The 24,225-nt window shown below is 37.9% G+C and overlaps 1 protein-coding gene across 4 annotated transcripts; it reads right to left on the bottom strand.

Moving 5' to 3' along the window:
• Positions 1-171: 171 nt before the first annotated feature.
• On the bottom strand, positions 172-23,527 carry RELL1 (RELT like 1). 4 transcript variants are annotated; one of them, XR_008234148.1, is made up of 8 exons: positions 23,379-23,527; positions 12,229-12,471; positions 10,342-10,413; positions 8,984-9,041; positions 6,151-6,390; positions 5,252-5,471; positions 1,496-1,769; positions 172-1,342 (listed from the first exon to the last, which is right to left on the bottom strand). XR_008234148.1 is itself a non-coding variant. In XM_052780275.1 (7 exons), the coding sequence occupies exons 1-6, from the start codon at positions 23,464-23,466 to the stop codon at positions 5,291-5,293; spliced, it is 882 nt and encodes a 293-aa protein (XP_052636235.1). In that variant the 5' UTR covers positions 23,467-23,527; the 3' UTR covers positions 172-1,769; positions 5,252-5,290. The 4 variants fall into 4 exon arrangements, 2 of the variants coding, with proteins under 2 accessions (XP_052636235.1, XP_052636236.1); XR_008234149.1 differs by having other exon boundaries at positions 172-940; XM_052780275.1 differs by having other exon boundaries at positions 172-1,769.
• Positions 23,528-24,225: the final 698 nt, after the last annotated feature.

Genomic DNA, 24,225 nt, shown 5'->3' with positions numbered 1-24,225 from the left:
CTGAAGTTCCAGTCCTGGCCAAACAGTTATTTTGGGTTCTCAAGGATGGTCAATTATCTCTAAAAATATCCATTTTAAAAGGAACAATAAACCATTTATTCTCTTCAGAGCTGGGGGGGGGGGGGGGGGGGGGAGAGGCAGTTTTGTTTTTTGTTTTTTTTTTTTTTTGGAAAATACAGCATCAATGAAAAGTATGTATTGATAGGTCCAGTCAGTATCTCGTGGATACAAGTAGAAAGACGACCAGCAGCAGCACATATTTTCAGCAAGAGTGAAATAAACTTGGGATGTTTCCTTACAAGATGTGGGAGTATCTAATACATAAGCAAGAAGATTAATTTTTATCTTTGTACATATTGATTGTTAACACTGCATAAACTGATGAAGAAACCTGATTCTCAGATCTGAAGGAGAAACACAGTTTATAGCACTTGGACTAAAAGGATTGAAAGTATTCATTTAAAACAAATCAATTCCCAAACAAACACTGATTTTCATTGAGTTCATAAGGCAGAGTAAGTTACTTTACAGTTCTCAGAATATAGTGCAATCTCTACTATAATGCATTACATTAGAGCTTATATTCTTAGGCACTCAGAACAAATGTTATTTTTCAGTTTCTATTACACAGCAAAGTTTGCTGAAGTATTGCAAAGATTTCCCTCCCTGAAACAAGTAACAGGACAAAACAGAGATCATAAGTAGACACAAAGAATTAACATCACAAAACCATCATTGGTATTTTCAGCAATAAGTCATAGTTAACATATGAAGGGAGTGACACTGGCTTAAGATTTTGGTGCCAATGAAAACAGCTACCCTCAGTCCAATAAAGCCACTCTGAAGTACTTTAGTATATACTCCATAAATTTTTAATGCCAAATATTCCATATCCTTATCTAATGGTTGAAATATGTTGCCTTAGCTTAATAAGGAACACCTGTGGGTAAAACAAAAGAGAAATGCAAAACTATTAGGCATTCTTCAAATACAAGTGAGTAGTTACAAGAAAACGGGAGGACAAGTGGCCTTGAGGAAAGTAACCTTCCCACGAGCTCACCCAACTGCATCAAAAAAGGTGCTCTTCAGCCTATGTTAAGTAGTAAAGGGGAGGTAGAAGGGAGAAAGACAACAATTTAACATCTGCATATAGCTGAGCCACTCCGTACTGTGCAATACCCTTCACAGAGTCTGAGGGCTTATGTACTAAAAGCACACATGCAGATTTTGGCTAATATTAATTATTTCCTTGTATGTTTTGCTTGGCTACTAGCAGTAGGATTAAAAGAATATTTTCATCTTCCAAAGGGTGGCTTTTATCTTCAGCAAACACTTGTCAATTCTGGAGGGGAAGAACAGAGGAGAAAAATCCAGATGGACCAAAGGGATGAACACAGTTTATCCACAGGGTAATCATATTACTCGTAATATTAAGCTCATGAAAAATGCTTGTCTAAGTACAAAAAAAATTAAGATTATTTGATAAGGCTTTTACCTTTCCTGTCCAAAAACTTATATGTATTTTTTTCTTTCCAAGATGAAGCCCAACATTTGGTATGAGGTCCACACAGCTCAACAGTATTTCTGTCTAAATCTTACTGATTTTACTGGTGAAGAACCATTAAGTGTTTAACCTTGCATAGATGCCATCACAGAACTTGTAAAATGCTACAGTGCCATAAATATATTTCCTTAAATAGTATGCATCTCTTGGGAGTTTTCAGTTTTCTCCAAAGTGCTAGCAGACAAGCTTCTTCTAAAAGTTCCACCTGCAAGAAGAGGAAAACAATTCTAAAAATAAGCCTAAATAGCAAAAATAGTTTTAGGATGAACACACCAATTAAAAAGTTAGCAGATGCTCTGAAATGGAAAAAAAATGCCACAATCGCATGAAGTGGTTGCTGTGCATTGCAAGTTTAGCATGTGAAATCCTAAAGGAGAAGAACTAAAAATTCAGCTGGTACTCATGAAAGGATGGACAAACACATGGACAAACTGACAAATCACATCATAGTGCAAAACACACACAACTTTGAAAAGGATACTAGGAATGGCAAATGTTACGTAGCTTCAGTGCACCAGTACCTAAGTTTTCTTTACCCAGTAGCTTACAATGGATGTGCAAGAGCTCAGCTGAAAACTTTAACTATCAGCTGTTTATCTACTACTTTTTTTATATGCCACTAAACATATTTTAAATAAACCTAACTGATGAAATGGAGTCTGCTGAGAACATGGATGTTTGAGACGTGGAGAAGACATGCTACAACTTCAAATGATGCAGCCAGCAAGACACTAGTATAAGCCGAAACACTGTAGAGGTCACTTCAAGAAAATACTAAGAACATGTCAGTTTAGGGGAAAAAAACACCTGAACTCAAGAGTAGCAGTGAACACAAGCAACCAGCAATATTACGTCATTCAGGTACTGCCCACCTCAGGAATTCCATCTCATACAGAAACTCTCAGTAACTGGTTAATGTCAGGCCACAAGGCACAAATCTACTGCCTCCAAATGCCAGAACAAACCTTTTCTGGCAGTAGTTAAACACACATAGGTGTCTGCCTTCTTCCTCTGCATCTGAAGATCTGAGCCAAATTCTCCAAAACTATATGCTTTTTATCATAAATTTATTGGCTGGAGGCACACAAGTCTTAATGCTGCTTACCTGTTCAGTTTCAGTAGATTAAGCTATAACAATTTATTAGAAGTCTGAAATAAGTAACTGAAGTAAAGGTCTAACTACTACCTGTTTATATGTGAACAGCTTTTCATAGCAGTGGACAAAAACTGATCTAGAACCATGCTAGGGAACAGTATCAGTCTTTCAAGCAAGAGCTGTTTATTTTTTGTAGTGCATATCAAACAGGCCTGGCTAGTTTCCCAGATGATTTACAAAATAGTTCTGTTGGACTGGAGAGACCTTTACAAGAGATTCCACAGAGCCATTTCTCTGCTATTAGAGCAGTCGTTTTCAGAAAGGGCAATACTTTAATCCTAAGGGAGGTCCTACAATAAAAAGCTGCCATAGATGGACATTTAATTTTTTTTTTATAGCTATACAATCATATCTCTCTAGAGAAGAGCTTATTTTTAGATTAAAGTAGTAATGGTTTAAATTTAAAGAACAACTTTTAGGTAATTACAAGGAATAGCTTTCTTATTTAGAGAGGAAAGAACAAATTAGAAAGAAAACTGGACTACAAAACATTTTGAGAGTATTTCAAAAGATCACTTTTTTTTTTTTAAAAAGTGCACTGGAATTAACTTTATTTTTATATATGCCCTTTTCTCTATTTCTAATGTTTAAACAGAAGATAACTAGCCTGCCTTTAAGTCAAAAATCATATTACGAACAGTCTGATCATGCTACCATTAGAGCTATAGAAAAGAAAAAAAAAAATAGCCACAGGAGTAACAAAACAATTAGCTGGGCATGAAAATGCTAATGCAGCCAGTGAAGGAAGAGGTTATCTCCTATTACATTTAGCTAATACTGATTTTTAAGAAGAGAAGAAAGGAAAATGAAAACACACCAACAAAAAAACCCCTGAGCACCAGGATAATTCTGAATCAGAAAATAAGAGTGAAGTTTGTCTTTCACTGAAATCTGTAGATTCTTCACAGATTACAGAGCAGCAATGAGACAGCAGCCACTAGAAAGCTATGATTTGCCACAGAACAAAAAGCAAACCAAAAAAACCCAACCATCCTTACAGTCTACCACCAACCTCCAAGGCAAGGCCAGCTGTATTTACACTGGCTTTGACAAGCATTTGTCCAAATGTCTTACAAATGTCCAGCAATGAAGATATGACAGCTTATTCCAACTTCTTAATTTTTGAAACCTGAACACCACCTCCTTGCAAATTAGCCTACTATTTACCTTCTTACGCACTCAGCAAAAAGAACAATTACCTTCATTACCCTTCACAGCTTTTTAAACATTTGGAAGCATCCCACATCTCCAAGTCTTTCTTCCTCTATGGCAAGGTTTCCAAAAAAATTGGGTATAATATAATGATGAGGCACAGAGTCCAGACAAACACACTCTGCTTAGTTCAACAGTCACCTGTGCTGCCAATAAAAGTTGGGAGGAAGTATCCCATTGTATACCAGCTCTCTACCTTGTTTTTCTTTCTAAATTGATACCATTACAGAATGTTTTCTTAATGAATAAACAACAAAGAAAAGGCCACATCTTGCACCTTGGCCTTTCAGAATTTAACCTCAAGAAACTTGAGGAATTTGGGGTCTTGTTACATTTTCAAACATGCCCAATTACCACTTGTGCATTTCCCTCATATTTGCAGTTACTAAGAGTTTGAAACTGGACTGAGCTGACACAACATGACTTCATCTCTCAGCATACAGACAGTTTGGCACTGTGCCCTTTGTTCACTTACTTCAAATCCAGTGCCTTTATTTTGTCACCCCAGGACTCCTTTCTTCCTCAAGGGTCAAGGTCTGTATTTTGAATCACATTTGTGTAAAATCACCTTTCCCCTTCAGATTATCAACTGGTCTGTCATCAGTTAGAAGCAAACCATATTAAATTACAGGGTTTTTTCCCCTGACATTCTTAACTGCTAAAAAAAACCAAAATAGTCAAGGGTGCATTTCAAAACCACACCAGACACATTTTTGACATGCTTAATGGGGCACCTCAAGCAATTCACTGAGTTTAATGACTCACAAGAAAACCCTATCCTCCTGGCTTAGTAACCTACCCTAGATCCCTGTAATACAAGCATTTTCATGTGTCTCCATTCTTATTAGCCAAAGCTTCACTGATCCATCAGAAAACTATCTAGTAAGCAGTCACTTATACAAGCACACAGTACAGGACAGCAAGCATAAGGAAGAAGCACTGTAGTTATTCCAGTGATGCAGCTGTCAGCAGCATTTGTTTCTTTTGGGTAATAAGCACATTGCCACCAAATCTGAACCATCATTTATTGCCAAAAGTTAATATGCAGATGTTTTATTTCCTGGACCAGTGATGCCACCTCCACAGAGTAATTTTTATTTCAACATCTACTCTAATTACAAAGTCTAAATAAACAATTAGGTAAGAATTCGGTAGATTATTTAGCCTTTACCAATTTATCATTAACTGAGTGGTCAAATATAATTTTTGCAGACTTCTGTAGAAACTTTTGAAATTGAAAGCTGAGTTTTCACACAGAACTGATACATTTTCAACTTAATTTCTCTTTACTGATTACCTTCACTTATTCCACAACATACCACTTTCAATACGAGTTCCCAATGTTTGATACCTGCAGCTTACTCTGAGCTTCTCCTCTCTTGCATCTCCTGTTTCACAGGCGTGGCAGGTGCTTTGCTCCCTTCCTGTTTCACAGGCGTGGCAGGCGTATCACCATTGACACTCTCCACGCCAGTAACAGACATTAAGCTTTTCCGTTCTTTGGAATTTGACTTGTGCTCCACTTTTGTGACTCTAAACCTGAGGTAAACAAAAGGAAGATTCAGTTGTATTTCCCCAGAGATTAGTTAGATTGTTCTCAGTAGCCAGTGTATGAACAGGAAAATGTTTTCAGGTCCCAAGACCTAGACATCAGAGCAGACACCCACAGGGACCCAGCTTCCCTTCAGAGCAATCTTCCTTCCTATTACCTACATGTACTTTTAATACTCACTACTGCTGAATCACACTTTCTCAGGGAACTGTGTTTTAAAGCAGAATCCACAAATTGCATACTACTTCTTAGAACAGTAATTTTCTGATACAACTACAACATAAGCTAGGAATTAAAAATAATGAAACAGAATGAAGTGGTTTCTATAGCTCACACTTACGTGAGAAATATCAAATTCAGAAACAGAGGAATTTATTAGTGTGCAATCCTTGTTTCTTTTAGACAGTATCAATACAGCAATAGCTTTATACCCACAGGAAATCCCCATGTATTAACATAGTTCAAAAAAAACCCCCCAAAACAAAAACACACCCCAAAAAATTCACTTTTACTTCTTCCAGAAATAACTTCAGCCCAATAGTAACAAGGTTACAAAAAAACAATCACTCATGCTATAAACAGAGTAGAATCAATGGATATCTGATCCAACATAGGCCACTGTAGCATCCCTAAGAAAAGTATACAATAGAACGACCCAAGTCTTACCTTCCCACAGAAAGGACTGTGACTTCTCCAAGACGACTTCTTCTGTGCTCTTTAGATTTGTGAGCTGGCTTTATAAGGTGCCATCGTTTGTGGCTACAACGAGTACAAACATCCTTTTCTACTACTCCTCCAACAGTATGGAAGTGATGGCCTTTGCAGCTGTGTTTAAACGGAATAGCACCAGGTGACAAAGGAGACCCTGGACTCGTCGGACTCCCAGGAGAGGTAGGAGATAAAGGGCTGTAGGAAAAAGTATAAAGGAAATTTAATGTTTACTATAAAATCCTGTTTCTTAAAAAGGAAAAAAAGGAGAACCTTCAGTTATGTCTAGCTAATAGCTAGTTTTTTCAGGGACCGTTTATTTGAGAGGATGTCTGGTTTAAGGTTCCCTCCAATATCATATTTTTGCAGTTAAAATAATTTCCATAAATTAATTCAAGTGCAATCATGTGGTTAAGGTAACTAACACAAAGAGCAAGGAAATGGAAAAAAAAAAAGGGCTAAAATAGAAGAGAACAGGTTACATGAACTTATACTGAAGAAGATATCTAATTAGCTGATGAAATTTACACTTGGAGAACTACAGGAAGTATTTCAGAATTGCTACAGTATCTCTAAAAACTCACAGAAGAGCATAGTCCCACAATATTGCAAAGAGGCAAAACTAAAATGTCTACCATGAAGAGAAGAGGAATCAACAGATCATTCAGCTTAAACTTCAGAAAAACATTTTTTTAAAGTACCTAGAAAGAAAGAAAAAGCAGTACAACCATGAAAAGGCATCTATTGAGAATATCTAATCAAATCAATCTAATTTGCTTCTAAAACAGAAAAGCAGATAGCATAGATAGAAAACAGAAGATGTACTTTTTTGGACTTCAGTGTAAATTTTGACAGTGTCTTGCAACACATTCTCCTAAAGCAAGCTAGAGCTCAGTGCATTAAAAGCAAAATTATTGTTGCATAAGGTAGCACGCCTTGCTTAAAAAAAAAAAAAAAAAAAAAGACAAAGACATACCAGAAAGTTATGTATCAGCAGCTTACTATGAAACTGGAAAGACATACTAAATGTTGTTATTCTGGTCCTGATGATATTCACTATTTTAAATAGTTCCTTGGGTAATGGAATAGAAGAATAGCTAAAGTACCCATAAACTTTGGGTCAGTCATAGTAACTGTAGAAGACAAGATGAGAAATTAGGATGATCAGAAGAGAGCATGTGTGTGAAAGACACATTCACACATACATAAGTCTCATGAAAAATACTGGATGTATTGCAGTAAGGACAACATAAATTTCAGTGCTTTACAAACCCAGATTAAAAAGCAACTAGCCAGATGATCATTCTTCAGAAAAAGAAGGTGAAGATCACAAGCTGAACATGAATCATTATGATGTTGTTGCTTAAAAAGGACAAATTTCACAGTGGAAATAACAGGAGTATAACCTGTGAACCTAAAGTTACATCACTTAGCATTAATCACACCTCAGCTGATCATTCCATCCAGTTTTAGAAGTTTTATTTCAAGAAAAATACTAACAAACTGAAGAGACTCCAAAGGATAACAGAAAGAACAAGTTAAAGGAATAAAACATGCCGTAAAAGACTGGAGTTACTTGGATGCTTATTTTCAAAACAAAAATATTGACAGGAGACATTTAATGGTCTTCAAATAAAGAATGCTATTAAGGGAAATCTGTTCAACATCTGAAGCAAAGAGGAACTAATGGCTTTACGTGACAGAAGTGCAAGATTTTACTTAGCCATTACTATTCCTATCATTAGGAAGCATTTCATAGTGCACCAAACTTACAAAGAAATTTGCACTTGAGTTACTAAAGCTTTAGGAGTATCTGTCAGAAAGGATGTAAGAGCAAACAATCATTTTTCCCTTACTTTTTGTATTTTAATTCACCACTGAAACAATAGTCTAAAACTCCCAAAATAACATCACACATGCCTACGCAAAAACATTGAGTTAAAATTCAAAAAAATATTTCTGCTGCACCACAGAAGTTTAAAAATAAGTCCTATACTTGAGAACTCCTTTTGCAAGTTCCATTTTTTTCTTCAAAAACCAAGACTCTCACTGTTAAAACAGGTGATAAACAGCTGCATACTCAACTCTGTTTTGCTAAAACTATACTCCCACTTCTTTTATTAGTGACACAGTACTACTTGAACTTTCATCTTCTCTGCCTTGAATATGAACACAGGATCACATATGAAGAGTATTTAGAGTAGTACAGATATAGTTTAAAGGTACATATGTACAGATACAAGTACTTTCACACAAATAATACATCTGCAACTCAAGGGCTGAACTACTTTCCCTACATAATTCTCTAAATAGGTGTAGAGTGAAAAAAATAAGGGGTCAGTCAGCTGATGTGTATTACCACAATTAGAAAGAAAAAAGTAAACCAGAAGGAGACATAGAAAGAGATGTCTGGTTTAAGTTAGCATCCATCCAAATGAAGCAAGTGCTGCTTCTGTTCTTTCAAGTCAGAGTAGCTTTGGACTAAGCCAACTTGTAAGTAACTTCACCCTAAAGTAAACAAGTATTTGCGGCCTCCGTAAATCTTTAGCCCAAAAAGCAATAAATCCGCATCACATGCCTAGAACACATAACCAGAAAATCCAGTTACTAACCAGGGCATACATTAAAATTTAGTGACGCAGAGACACCACAAAGAAAACAAAGTATTATCCTCTTAGCTGGTAACTCAAGGAAGTGATGTAGTCTTAAAAGTGCTCAGGAGATAAAATCCTTTGAAAGGGTACATTTTTAGTTGCCTCAGGAAACATGCATTAAAAAGATATGTAATTACCTTTCAGGTTCAAAGACACTGCTATCTGCTACCATGGCCTTTAACACATCAGCATTTGCTGCAATGAGAATAAATAAAACTCTTCAAAAGTGTACAGCTCTAACTTTAGAAAAACAAACAGCAAAATCAAAGGTCCGCAAAGAAATTTCATCTAAAAGGAAGATGATTGCATTATGTATATGTCCAAAAAGACATGAGAGAAAATTATGCAAAAAAAGTTAATATAATTCTACGGGATTTTCTTAACATGAGCTAGTAAAGTTACAGTTCATATTGCACCCAAAGCTCTGCCTCAATACAAGCCATATAAAAAGATCTCTGAAAATTTTAAAACATCCATTTCACCACGGTGTCATCACCTCACATGTATAAAGCAACTTCAGATTAAAACCAACAGTTTAAGTGAGTGCTACAAAATGCAAATTAGTTATCAGCCAAGAACTACTGATTGCTCACATATTCTAAAAAACACATGGGGTACCTAATCCCACCCTTGAGGAAAAATACACAAGTTTAAAGCCCTAACAGTTAAGGAAAAACCAAACCAACCAACCAAACCACCCCCCCCCCCAACACCAAAACAAAAAAACCCACAAACCAACCCAAAAATACAACTTTTCCAGAGGACTAGTCTTGATTCAGAAGTAACTCAAAGCCAGTTCAATGCTTAGGAGAACTTTGATTTATACAAATGTAAAATTAAAAGGGTAAAGGTTCTTGTACTATAAAAACAAGCAGTCTCCCAAATGTTTCTTCTACTGGGCAAATACATTCTGAACTAACCAAGCATTCCATGGGCTGCTTAACTGTGATTTTTGTTTTTTCAGTCATATCTTCTTTATCCTTTACTCTGCACACACAGCGCATGAAGATACCATGTCCAAAATTCAACATTAGTGCTAGTCTACCCTATAGTCTCAGTTATGCACAAACCTTTCATCAGGCAACAGCTGCAGGAATCATTTCAAGACAAAAAGTTTAATCTGGTCAAAACATAAAAGTTTCACATGCTTTAAACATCACCATTAAGAAAGCAACCTTGAGCTTTTACTTCACAAACAAAACAAAAAGGATGAACTAAAAAAAAAAAAAAAAAAATCGACCAACCAAATCGTTAAAACATCAAGAAACGCACGCACCAAACTTACCATACAAAATAATTTTCAGGTAAGCAAAAAACTTCCCTATTTTGTTTGAAGTTATTGCCTTCTGAAAGCAATCTCAAAGAGTTAAGCATGTACAAAATGGTTATTAAATGAAAACTCATGAATGTACCATACTTCAGAATATCTGAAAAAACATACTTATTATAGAACACCAACAAAAAGGCTCATAACTTCATTATTACAATACTATACCTTCATTTTTCATAATGTAGTTAACAATTTGTCCCACAGTGTCGCTATTCTCATGCATAGTTTCATTCATTTCTGTGCAAGGAAATAAATATGTTGTCAATATCTTGACCTTCCCAATCAAGAATTGAGTTATTTTAAAATAATGTAAAAACAAAGAAAACCAAAACAAAACAAAAACAAACACACACCAGAAGAAGTTACATAAAAATAAGACAAGATCTGTTGTCACTTTGGAGGGAAAGCTTAGGTTAAGACTTTTTAGTCCTTATTCAGGAAAACACACAAACACACGTTTATGAAATCTACATATCAGCTCTAACATTCATCTAAAACTTGAATAAACTCAGTATTTTCACAAGCATACATGAAAATTCCTTCTCTAGCTAGTAAGACGACAAACAACAGAGCATTATTTCTAATCCTAACAATAGGGAGGGGAAAAAAAAATCAAACCAAAAAAAAAATCATTAAACTGTCTCAAGTCACTATTTTAAAATAGGTATTATCAGCTTCTAGTATAAGAGGGATTCAATTTAAGCTTTTCACCACATCTACAAGGACATAACATTTGATTTTTTTTAATTTAAAAAAGAATTCTCATATGGCTCCAGGAGCAAGGGGTTTAAGAAAGAAACCTCATGACTATACTTAATACTTTTGGAATTGATTACACCCATTAACAATACCGGAAGCTTCCCCAGAATAACCTCAGAAGGCAGAGAAAGATCAGGAAGAGAAATAGAACAATGAAGAGCAGACCTCTGCCCTTCCCTAATAATTGTTATGACTAGCTTTATAAAAAAAATAACAAGATTGAGGCAAATTTATAGGTAAGACCCTAAATTTGTCTCTAAGTAGTAAATTAGGGGCCTCCCCATCTCTGTACCCACACTTCATCCTAATAACTGTGACTTTGCAATGCAACTTAGACACAGCTACTTCCCCAAACTAAGACCTAAAAGTTGCCCCCTTTCATTACCACTCACCTTGCTGTTACCACTCAGGCAAACTAACAGATCAGATAATCCCACTTACTGTGTGCATGCCCCAGGCAGTAACTGCTTAAGAACATACTGACACATCATCACTGCGCCACATGGCTCTACCCTTACCACACAGCCACTGTAATTTCTCCTTACTATGAACCTACTGACAGTAATTAACTGGGAGAAAGGAAGAGGCCCAAAGTATTTACAAATGACTTGCCACTTGTATTTACTTAGCCAAACGCTATACTGGGTTACTACAGCCCTTCCCAAGTGGTAACACTCTTTCCTTGGTTTTGGGGTGGTTTTTTTCGAGTAGATGGGAATAAGGAACCATAAAAACAAGAGCGCAAACAAACAAACATTAGAACAAAAACAAAGGTATCCAAGAAAAAATTATAAGCAGCACACATTACATAAAACAGAACGTAGACAGTCAGTCCAAGGGTTCAGTTTTATAGCAAGAATGACAGCACAACAGGAACAAATTAAGACTGCTAAACATAAACCTAAGATTTTAGGCTTAAGCAACAGCTTTTTGTCACTCCTCAGATAGAACTAAGTATAACAACACTTCGTTGCTAACAGCATGTGGAATGCAGAAAAGCAATCTGGTGACTCGGGCTGCAGTCTATAGTTGCAAAAAAAATAGGCTGGACACTTTGATCCTTCTGTAAGCTCTTAACTGATGTTAGAGGACTTGCATGGGAAATTGGCACACTCCTAGTTTTCACTGGCAAAGATGAAAACCCAACAGACATATAGTGGTAATAAAAATATTTTTCTTAATATTGTTTTCATGTCAAATATAGACAGAAATGACAGAAGTCACACAATAAGTTATTCCATAATAGTTGCAATGTACAGAAATAGGAAGCCATTTATTAGACTTGTTGATTACCTATTTTTTCATCAAGTTTTTCTTCTTCTACTTGTTCGGCCTCTGTTGTGCAACGATATCCTTTTTTCTTAAGGACATGACAGATGAGGATCCCCAAGAGACCCATGATGAAGAAAACAGGAACCAATGCAAAGGCAATATACTCTAGGTGTTCAGCCTTGCCATCATTGCCATCAGTTTTAGTTGTCAAAGTAGTTGTCTGTAAGCCATAGCTTGACAAAACCTGGACAAACTCTCGATTATCTATGTAAACGAATAAACACAGTTATTACTATACACTGTAAATCACTTCAAAGCATTCAGAAAATTACAAGCATGACCAAATCCCCATAGTGTCAAATGGGATGTACCTTCTGTGATAACTTGAGTGGGAAACACACACTCTACTGCCTGAGAACTCACACCCGTAACAGTAGATATTCCCTCTTCATAAAACAGTTACAAAACATCTAACATACAAAAAACCCACATGATATTTCTTCAATATAACAGTGAAGAACAAACAATATTCTAGCCTGATAGGCTTGTAATCTCAACAAGAGGGTTTGCATATTTTACAGAATACCACCACCATTGCTCCTTGTTTCCATCAGTGAGGAAAATGCCATACCATTCCTCCAGTCCTAAGTTCATGCAAAATTGCTAAAAAAACCATGGATCCTTCTGTAATCTGAGAGTAAGTACAGGATTTGGTATTGGCCCTTCCAAAGAAAAAGTTACCAGGTGTGAGAGAAAAAGCCTTGATTTTTTTCTTTACAGCAGCATTTCACAGCACAAAAGAACGAACATTTACCCTCTACTCATCAGCATACGGTGGGCTCATTCTTCGCTTGTTTAAGATTTGGAAACCATTTTGTATTTAAACTTGAAACAAGATGGGAAAGAGGCTTTTCTTTTTGTTTGGAAAGAATTTAAGTTACAGCACAGGCACACACTAACTCTATACCCACAACTAAGCATTTTTGTTTCAATTAAGCTCTGAATTTAACAGATATATATTCCATGTTACAGATTAGGCTTTTGAACTACCAAAATTACAGAATATTTGCATTAGAAGTGACCTCTTAAATTCCTTAGTCCGAACACTGCTAAAGGCAGCTCTGATTAGATCAGCTTGCTCAGATGAGCTCCATTTGAAGGATGGACATTCCACAACATTTCTGGGCAACCTGTTCCAGTATTTGCCCACTTTTATGGCCCATATACACAGATAAATTAAAATCTCAGTACCTTCACATATATCAAATATAAAAGTACAAAAGTTCAACTGTTCAGCTAAATCCAAAAATACACATTTGCATACTCAAAATTCCTCCTGAACCTCTAGGTTTATACACATTCCCCACCCCATATAATAAAGATTTAAATATTACTCTTCCAACATGCAAGAATATTCCTGCATTTCTACCCTCTATTCTTGTCCTCCACTTCAGCTGAAAACAATTTTTTGGAGTAGGAAAGAATGACAACAAAGACAACCAATAAAAAAAAAAAACGAACACTGTTTCAAGATATTTGCCATCCACTTGTTAAAATGGACAAGGCAATTCACAATCGTTTCATTAATCAAACTGGTTGAAGGAGTGAAGACTCATCAGGAAACCACTTACGTGACACTTTCACAACAGTAATGTCTAGAACAATCAAATCTCTCCCTTTAAAAAAAATAAAATAATGGAAGCCTCCAGAAAATTGCCAAAAGACCCTTATTCCACAAACACCTCTACTGCATTGGCTGTGTAACTAAATTGTATTTGAAAAATACCAGTAAGGTGACAGCTAAGAAGATTTTTAAAACAGCAGATAGGTATTTACCTTAGTTTTCTTTAAATCAAAACACTAAACCTTTTATTTTTAAAGTACTTTCAAATTTTTCAGGACAGTCTTGAATGGTCAGTTCAGTAGTAAGTAATACGCAGCTTGCTCAAAGTGAAAAAACACTGGAACTTCTTTGAAACAATTGACAAAACCCCAACCAGCAAAAAGAAAAAAAGATGTGTTAAGCATTTCTCTTAAACTAATTTTCTAGACAATAGTAGAAATGCAGAAAAATGGAAAGAAATGCAAACAAACAACTGACTAGATCATGAGGCTAAATGTTAAAACAAAATCTCAGGATGTTTGCTTTAGACAAAGCCAGATGGTCTAGCTTGCTCCCAAAACCAAAAGAGAAAGTTATTCACTTTTAAGAGAGGCCAGCAATTCTACAGATAATTGTATACAGAACTTACTACATAAGTAACATTTAGAAGCTTTAACTTATGCCCAAGTAGGACAATTGAACAATACATACAAAGTAACACTTTAAGGCTGCAATTGTTTTACAGTACAAGGAAACAAAAGTCAGGAAAGGGTAATGGACACAATCATATAACTGAGAAAGTTGATCTTACATACAATTTATTTGCTTTCTAAGATTTTATAATTCATATTTTAATATACCAAAATAAAAGTTATAATTTTTTTTTTATATTTGCTAACTCACCAGGTAGCAAAGCTAAAAAGTCCCCCACTTAATCCCACAAAGTAGCTTAATTTACTTCCCAGAGAGGAGAAAAGCCATCACACCAGAGAAGTATTATTTTGATGACTGAAACATCTCAGAATCTAAGAAATCCAACTTCGACAGTATACATCACAAACAAATAACATCTCTTAGTATTTTCTCCGTAACCATGGAGGTAATTCCCACTTCAAACCTAGAGAGCAAGTGGGCCTTATGACATGGCTGAAGGCCCACGCTTCAGACTCTCCAAGTTGTGGTTCATTACAATTTCTCCAGAGGCAAAGCAGCTTAAGCTGTCCCTTCCCCTCCAGTCCTCTGCTACCCCCCTGGTTGTGCTCCTGAAAGCAGTTTTAAACTGGATTACAGAGATGACCAGGGTTTAAGAAAAAATGCCTCAAAAAGTCTTCAGTTTTTAAGCAGTCATTTTACTGAATCAGTATAACCTGTGGTTTGGCAAACTGCTCTATCCAGACAATCAAGAGACTGAGTAAGCTGAAGTGGGGGAATAAGCAACCATGAGCAAGGATAGACAAATACATCTAGAACAAGCTTTCCTAAAGTAATTGTAGTAACATGGAGCCATAGTCTCAAGAGTATGCTCCAAAAATAAGGGCAGGACGATTAATTATGCATTAAAAAACACCAAAAAAAAAAAAGTATCATGTCCTACGTAATTATTCTTAAATCATCAACCTGGAACCCCATTAGCTTGACACAGACACTGAAAACATACATACAATTTAAAATACAAAGCTGATTCACAAAGCTGCATACAAACAACAGAAGAAAACAAAGGAACTGGGAAAAGGATCCCAAATACTATTAAATGTTCACAGCAAACAAGAAAAAAATTTATATAAACCTGAGCCAACCTCAAGTTCACAAGCAACTCCAGCAACAGAGCTACACTGCATTTTCAGAAGGACAGATCATTGCTGAGCAATCACTAAATACTATCCCCACCCTCCAAAAAAAGCAAACCATCAGAAACTACTCAGGTTGATATTCCCAGCCTACCTAATATATCACACCTGTAAATGCTTACATGGTAAGAACCATGGTTTGTGTTTCTTCGTTTTCTGTTTCTTTTTCTACCTACATAATCTGTTTTATGATTTAGTTTAGTACTTCTGCTGGTAGACTGCCATATGACACACCAATAAGTAACCCTCATCAGCTACAATCTGACAATTAGACACATTCCCAAAGGATAGATGCAACCTATACAAGATAAAAAAAAAAAAAAGGAAAATGCCAGAACTGTGCCTATACTGACACTTTTTTTCCTGACAGAAGGATGTTGAAAAACCTCATAATTTATCAACTAAATACTCTGTAGCACAGATTAGTCCACTAATTGGATTGAGATTTAAAGAGCTTTTGAACTAGGCAGGAAAATATACTTAGAAGTATTTTTTTCCATTTTAAAATGCATTAACAAACATAGATACTCCAATATACCAGCCTATATAGATAAGCCTACGTGATTTTTCTTCACTTGTCCTTAGATACCTAAAAATCTAATTCTCCCATTAAAATTCAACAAGATACACACAACTTTGCAAGGTATTTGTCTTATTACTAGTAAAACATTATGTCAATAATTTTTCTATATAAATACTTAACTTAGACAAAGTCCACAAACTGCTTGATGCCATTCATTTTATGTTCAGAGATGCAAAAATTCACCAAAAGCAACCCAAAAATATTCCAGAAGAAATTAATTAGCTGGATCAAATACTTGGTGTTGTGTAACATTATAAGCAGAGCAAAGCACTCAGCTTTCATTAAACACCCTACACGTATCAGGAAATCTGCCCTCAAAAGCCTCAGCAATGACAACATCATGCAAACACAAGGCTTGCTTAGCTAATAAGCAATAAATTTTATGTCCCAAGTCATAGCTACATCATTCATTGTACGTTCCCTATTCCTCTTCCCCAGAGGCATATTATGCTTATTAACAGACTGTTGATAAGTCTACCATATTCTCATTATGTATGATGTTGCTTCACAATGGTTTTTAATGACAAGTTCAGACCATGGCAATCTTCCTTCACTCAAGTCAATTCATATAGAAATTCACTTGCTTCAGTGTTTTGCTGTCCTCGCATTTTTAGATACCTGTCATTGTATAGCAGTTTACATATCAAAATTACTTGAAGATGCAATCTAAATAAAAAGATTTAGGAGCAATATTCAGCATGTTTAAAGTTATGTTTAAGCTGTAGATCCCATATTGCGTTCATACCACTAATTCAGATCCCATGTACTCATTTGCTTAAAAATGAGTATGTTAGGTATTGAATATTGCCTGCCCTTACTTAATCCTTACCTAAAAAGTAAGATATAAGGACAGTCAACCTCAGACAAGTCTTTTACACTGGTTCTAATCATTACTACTCTGACACAAAGATACCTTTCCTCTATCTCAGCAATGATGGCTCAAGAAAATTTTACAGCACCTTTAGGGAACAGAATACAGAATGAAAAAAATTAGCACACTAATGAAAAAAATATTTCATCCTTCATTAAACTGCAATTTTTACACAGCCTTGACATATCTATTAACATTCTAGTTAAACACTGTATTCCCTCCATATTGGTAAAATAATGTTTGACCACAGAAATATTCCAAGACTACAATGTCTTGAAGGCTGTGATAAGAATGAAGCGGGAACAGACCATGTAAGCAAAGGTATTGCTCTGTAACAAACTTTCTTTCCCCTTAAGGTTTTATAAACTCACAGAAAAGATAGGAGCACCTTAGAGCAGTCATCCCACTTCATCCCACTGTCAAAAAACAGGATTAACTGTACCTAGACAACTATCTGCCAAGCATGGCTAAAGATCTTGCAAAGGTAGCAGCTTGCCCTCCACACTTTCTTTCTTTCTCACTGCAAATGGAGGGTCAGAACAATGCCTTTAGCATCTACTACCACAATATCAGATTCTGCTTGCACTGAGTCACAGAATTACTTTCCTTGGTTTTAGCTGCATGTACTTGAAACAATTTCATACTTGGCATGATCACTAGGACCTCCCCAACATGAGCCCCAGTTAACTCAAAGCTTTGCTTTTAGTATTGATCTAAACAGACAATTCTCAAACTTTTCATAAAGCCTATGAGAAATCTCTAGAAATATTTAATATTGCTTAAAGAACTCAGATTCTTGAAAAATAAATCCTTTTTGTAACAAAGATCAAACCTGTTTAGTTGTTATATAAGTAATATAAAACTCATCATTAAACTAATCCATTATATTTATTTTTCTAAATCTCCTATACTAAACTTAAGCATAATCTACATCTAGCTGATTACTTCAAGCACATTCAAGTAGTTTTTGTATTGTTTAATTTACAGAAAGTAGCCCATAAACAATGATGTAATCTTCTCTCTGCCCTACTGATAAAGAATCCTATTTGGTTACTCTGGATTTTGCCCATTACGCTCATGCCATTTATTTCTTATGGCATGCCTTTTAAAGAACGTTGTTTACATTTTATAAATTTGATTGTTCCAGCAATCTACCTGCTAAAAATAAGTACATACATATTCACTAGCTTCTTCTCCATAAAGTTCAAGGAGTTACATGATCATATTTCCTGCTTTCAGGAACGAAAATGAAATGTAGCTATCAACCTCACAATATACAGAAACAAACTATTGTTGGCCTTAATGTTAATTAAAATTTAAAGAAATTAAACATGACAAATGTACAACCTATTTAAGTACAAGACAAATTAAATATTCAGATATGGCATATGATTTGCTCAAACATCTCAGCTAAACACAGCTGGAAAACAAGTCTCAGTAGCAACATGAGCTTATGCATCAGTTCACCCATCTGTGGAAAAAGAGCAATCACTTGAGGTTCAAAATAATTTAGACAAAATATGGTTTGCTTGGGTGCTTTGTTGGTTCTTTGAGGGGAATGGGGGGGTTGGTTTGGTTGGTTGTTGTTTTTTTTTTTTTTTCCCCTCTTTTTCTTTCTTTCATACCTGGATCACTTCTAGTTCAATTCACCACGTGGACCTACACGCTCTTTAAAGGGCATAATCAAAGGACTGCTTAAGCTGGCAATGCCACAAGGAGGAATGGTCAGGCAGCTGTGACCTCAGTGCACCCTGCAAGGAAAAGGCACCTGATGATCATACCTAGTGCTTCACCCTCTCCTGGCTCTAGAGGAAGTATGCTTTGAACGGCATTAAACTATAATGATACTTGCTACCTCCAGGCCTGACATCTCAGGTGGATGGATGTACACTTTGATTTAAAGCATTCATTTTAAGTATCATCTAAATTAAAACTTTTTTGATTTTCAATTACACACTTTTACATTCAGGCATAAAAATAAAAAAACCTTGTTTATTAGCTCAATTTCCAAAATACATGCTAAATACCTCACTAGCAAGAATTTAAGAAAACTGACTTTATTTTTAAAAACTTACTCAGGTAATGGAGTTTTAGTGAAATTAATTGCCAAAAACGGCCGGGTTATGTCCCTTGGCATTTCAGAAGTGACAGATATTTTCTCAAAAGAAAGAAGCTCTAAATCAGCTATTTACTTTCATTCCATACACTCAACTTATTTAGGTATAAAATAAAGCATTCTACTAGAGCTGCAGTAGAGGTTTCTGTTATCAAAGTCTAACTTCACTTTTTAGATTCTTAATTCAAGTGCTTAGCAGTGAATTTGTTTAAAACTCTGATGGTAATTATGTACTGATTTAATACAGGGTTTTATTTTAATGATAGTAAATTTAGTCAGAGCAGTTTTCTGCAACTTTAAATTAAATATACTTTTAAAGAGTTATCTGATTTAAATAGTATTTATCTATTCTAGACACCACAGTCAAATTGCCTTTGCCTAACTAAGCAGATGAAGTAACAAGAAATTTCAGTAACAGGTCAAAATATATCACTGTCCAAAACAGACACACACAAAGATATTTAGGAAATGTTTGGGCTTCTCTGCCTTATTAGTAAGATGGTAGCCACAAAAGAGACCAGGCAAACTAGAAAAGGCAGCAAAGAACAGGTTAAAAAAAAAAAAAAGTTTATTTTCTAGAGGAAAAAAACTCTTAAGTGAAGAAAACCTATTGCCTACCTTTTGCTTCATCTATTGTTCAAGGAAATTGTACTTTGGGGAATATTCATAAACTGAGTAACAAAGGAAAAACACCTATCATCAAAGAGGAACACTCAACAAGTTTGTGAATTCCACTTAACTTCTAGCTTCCTTGTAGTAATCAGAACCTACAACCAGAAGTGAAATAAGCAGGAAGTCTGATGAGAAAAAGGAAGCCACATGATGAAAGAACATACTGACAACTAGTAACAGTACTGCCAATTGCCTTAGAAGTTAAGCAAGGTTGTTTAAGGTTTGCTGTCAAGAACAGACCTCAAAACCTTCATCAGATTTGTCAAAAGCAGTATCTCAAAAAAGTGAGCAGAAGGATCAACCATGTTTCTTTAAAGCTGGTTCTAACTGCACCTGATTGCAAACTCTAATAGTAAGATGCATGCAGCAAGTCTCAGGCATGACCTTCCTGAATAACAGCATCCTTACTACCCAACATTGTATTCAAAACCATAAAACTGCAAGTCTTTCATAGTACCTCAAGCTGGAGCCTGCTAGGAGTCCTTAAATTAGAGATCAAGTCTTTGGCTCACTGAAGTCACCACAAAAATTGTGATTGTGTGCAAATTTTGCAGTAGGTCTGGAAAGAGCTTTCTACTCAGAGGTAAGTCTCTGCCCTGTTGAGTTCTTTCCTAATCCCTATCCATTTCTGAATTACATGTCCCATCAACACTTTCAGTAAGTTGTCTGCAAAAGTTTTAGGCAGGCTTCCCTGAAAGCCAAGGAGGGGGGTGGGAATTCAGAGAGGAGATACCTCCTATGTAAAGATAGGTCCTATTAACAGCAAACAAACTATAGCTAAAAGCATTACTGTATAATGCATGTAACCCTCAACAATTTTAAACCATTGCAATTTCTACACTCCCAGATAGAGCTTGTTAGGAACCAAAAAGGAAGATCAAACCTAATAAATCATCTTGTCAGATACCCAGTCAGTCCAAACAATCACACCATGAAGGCATCTGACATTATTAAGAATTCAATGAGAAAAACAATGAAGAACATCTAGAGCAGTTTTGTCCTGTTGAGAAAGGGAAAAATTGCAATATGAAGGGCAGTAACAGAGACTCAGTCCATTCCTTGTGTGTGACACAATATGCGGTTCATAATGCTGCAGAAACATATACAGAGAAAATTTTTCCTCAAATTTCAGTTTTCAAATAAAATACGCACTGCGTGCAGCTACCATATGCATTTAATAATGCACACTTCACCAGTTTGGCTGTTTTAAAAAAAATAAATCCTTCCTGGACACACCAGATATTTAGAAGTATTCCATATCAAAGGTAAATTTACAAGGGTAAGCAGCATCTAGCGAGCTGCCTTAAATCAATGCTACCAAACACATCATATCAATGCATTTATACAAACTAACATCCACAGTAGTTTACATAAGTCAAAAATCAATTTTAACCAAAACCAGTATATCTCCTGTGTGAAGATACAGCAGATAAACTGACAGAAAGTATTTGGCAAACTCAGAGGAAGGAGAAAATTCTTTCATAGCTTTCACATTTCCTGCCAGACTTGCCAACTTTTAGCTTTCATAAGTACAATCCTACTCATCTAGATATACTAAATTACTGGTATTGTTATTAAATCCCACCAATGCACCTGGCATACTAACAGTCCTCCAGCATAACTATCTTAAAGCTCAAAAAAGCAATCCCAAGTATAACCATTTGTAAAAAGTCCCTATAAGCTTATGTATACACATCCTTTGGTTTACTAAAACATCTGTTTACATTCTCTTGAAGATGCCAGTAGTAGGTAAATTGTGTAATAATCTCGACATGTAGAAACATGTAGTAATATGCGAAAGTAACAATCATCAAAGAGCAAATTAATTTTTTATCTGTTAAGATATTTTACACTAAAGCAACTGAGAAAAGAGGAGAGGAAAAAAAAAAAAGATGGTCACGATTGAGAAGAAAAATCCACAATTCCTCTCCTCCTCCTACCTCTGCACACAAAACCTGAAAAAAATAAGAATTAGAGCCTTGGAGAGCACTCGCTACCAGCCAACACAAATTTGAAATTCAAGACGCTTAAACTTTTTCAGTGAAATCAATTATCTGGGGGAAAAAAAAGGACTGATAATGCTAGTATCTTTAGCACTATTTTACTGCCCCCAGTTGTACCTAGCAGTACTTCTTTCTTTCCACTCTCCTGAAGGCAAGGATGGACTGGATGACAAGCTTTCCATTCCTGCTGCTTTCAGAAAACAAATAGTAGGTAGTAGATATCTCAATCCTTTCTGACCAAGCTGGCCTGCACCAAGTAATAATTACAGATGTACAAAAGTAAGTATAGAAAGACTAGAAACATTTATTGCTTAATTTTATGCTAATAAGTATGCCTATGTTAACCATTTCCACTAAGTTTAAAGTTTACTCTCAAACAAGCTGGTACACTCTTATCAATGTCATACCAGCCCAAGGTAATAAAGCTGATCAAGTTGAAAAATCACACCCCATAAAAATAAGCATCAGCTTAAAACGTTTGAGAAGCATAGACAACACACAAAAAACCACTTCAGACTAGAAAAGCAACAAAATCAGTTTCACTTTGAGATTATTAGTACCATAACATTTGGGGTTAGATGTAAACAAAGAAAATGTCATTTAAAACTAACTTCCTCTGGCGCTTGTATGTGTGCGAGTGTTCTTCGGATATCTCAAGGGTTACAGTCAACTGAATTTCCAAAACCGAAACGCTAAGCTAAGTTTAATCTCACAACAGACGGTGAAGTAGAAGCAATTCTTTGATGCGTTTCTATCTTGCGAGCCATCCGATTCCTGCTTGAAGTGAAAGCAACTACGGAGGAGTTACCAGACTCGAGTTTGTACAGTTCGTTAGGGTGGTTTTTTTTTTCTTTCCTTCTTTTTTCCCGCAACTCATGGCCATACCTGACTAAGTTAACAGTCCGGGGCGGGGACTGTCGCGACATTCAGAACCGTTTTACCGCTGAAGGCGCTCGCACGGGGAACGCAGACCGCAGCGGTTCTCCCAGCCCGCCTGAGCGGGACCCCGCAGCCCCCGCTCCCGCCCCGAGCGCCCCCTCAGCGCCGCCACCGACGGCGGCCGCGCTCCGCCGACAGGCGGGAGAAACTTCAGCCGCTGCCAGCGCGGACCCTCGACCTCCTCCCGCTCGCTCCACCCGGGATGCCCAGGCGCCAGGGCGGAGCGGGGACAGGCCCCTGTCCCGCAGCTCTCCAACGGGCCGCGGCGCAGGCACTCCAACGCTTCGGCCCCGCGGCGGTGGGGGGCGGGGGAGCCTCCCGGGGGAGAAGCAGCGGGGTCAGCCAAGGCACCCGAGCGGCGGGGGAGGCCGGCGGGGCCGGCAGCTCGCACTCCCCGCCGAGGTCACAGCCGGCGGTGGGAGCCCGCCGGGAGGCTCAGGGGCCGCCGGCGGGGAGCGGGGCGGGGGTCCCGGCTTGAAGCTTCCCCTCCGACAGAGCTCCCACCCGCGGCGAAGGACCGAGGCCACAGCGACCCACCGAGAGCGGAGCGGTTGCCCAGCCAGGCAGCCGTCGGGCCCAGCGAGGGAGAAGTCGGCGGGATCCCGCCCGTCGCTGGCGGAGCCATACCCGACGCCTCGCCCGCGCTGACTCCGCTTTGGCAGCCGCGCTGCCGCCGCCAGCCGGCCCGGCCCGCCCCACCGGCGGCGAGGCGCGCCCTGCCCGCACTGCGGCTGCGCGGAGCCCCCCGGCCCGGGGCGGTGCTGCGCCGGAGCGTCCCGCCCTCCGTGAGGCGGCCGGCGTTCCCGGGCCTGCTGCGGGGAAGAAGCGGGGCTGTGCCCGCGAAACAGCTGCGCGCAGCGTGCCCGGGCCTGGCTTTGACGAAGGGGGAAGGCGTTTCTTACGCAGTCCTGTGAGGATTTTCCGGAGGTTGTCCCCCACCCCCAGAAGCAGTTTAATACTGCAGGTCCTAGACATGATTTTCTGAGCCCGGCCGGCCCTCGGCCCCCCGCAGCCTGGGATGCGCGATGCTGGGGTGCAGCGGGGAGACAAGATGGAGACGGGGCATCGTGTCCCAAAGGGCCCTGGGCAGGCTGAGCTGACTCCTCGCCCTGCTTGCTTAGCGTTTGTCGTGTGCTGCGACGACTCCCGAGTGCCTGGGGAGCTGTGCCACCTTCTTGGGGTTGCCCAGAGCCCCTCATCCAGGCAGGTTTAGGTGCATCTCCCCTGAGACCAATGGGTTTCAGCTGTGGCCAGAGAAGGCTCGTCTGCCTCTGCCACCCCGGTGACCATGCTCACCATGCTGGGAGCATCTTCACTGCCAGGGCGTAGCGTGGTGTTACGCACAAGGGCTGAGGAGATACGGCAGGGCAGTTGCTCTGCGCCG

This window comes from Harpia harpyja, chromosome 2, assembly GCF_026419915.1.
Source record: "Harpia harpyja isolate bHarHar1 chromosome 2, bHarHar1 primary haplotype, whole genome shotgun sequence".
NCBI lineage: Eukaryota > Metazoa > Chordata > Aves > Accipitriformes > Accipitridae > Harpia > Harpia harpyja.
This window is presented reverse-complemented; position numbering and strand designations above follow the sequence as displayed.

What these genes read in the sequence shown, in the direction of transcription:
- RELL1 (XM_052780275.1), bottom strand. Translation starts at nt 23,466, where the DNA reads ATGGCTCCGCCAGCGACGGGCGGGATCCCGCCGACTTCTCCCTCGCTG. An exon ending in AAAACTTGATGAAAAAATAG is followed by an intron (nt 10,414 to 12,228) that starts GTAATCAACAAG and finishes TTCCTTGCACAG; the next exon opens with AAATGAATGAAACTATGCAT. An exon ending in AGTGTCTTTGAACCTGAAAG is followed by an intron (nt 6,391 to 8,983) that starts GTAATTACATAT and finishes TTTTTCCTACAG; the next exon opens with CCCTTTATCTCCTACCTCTC.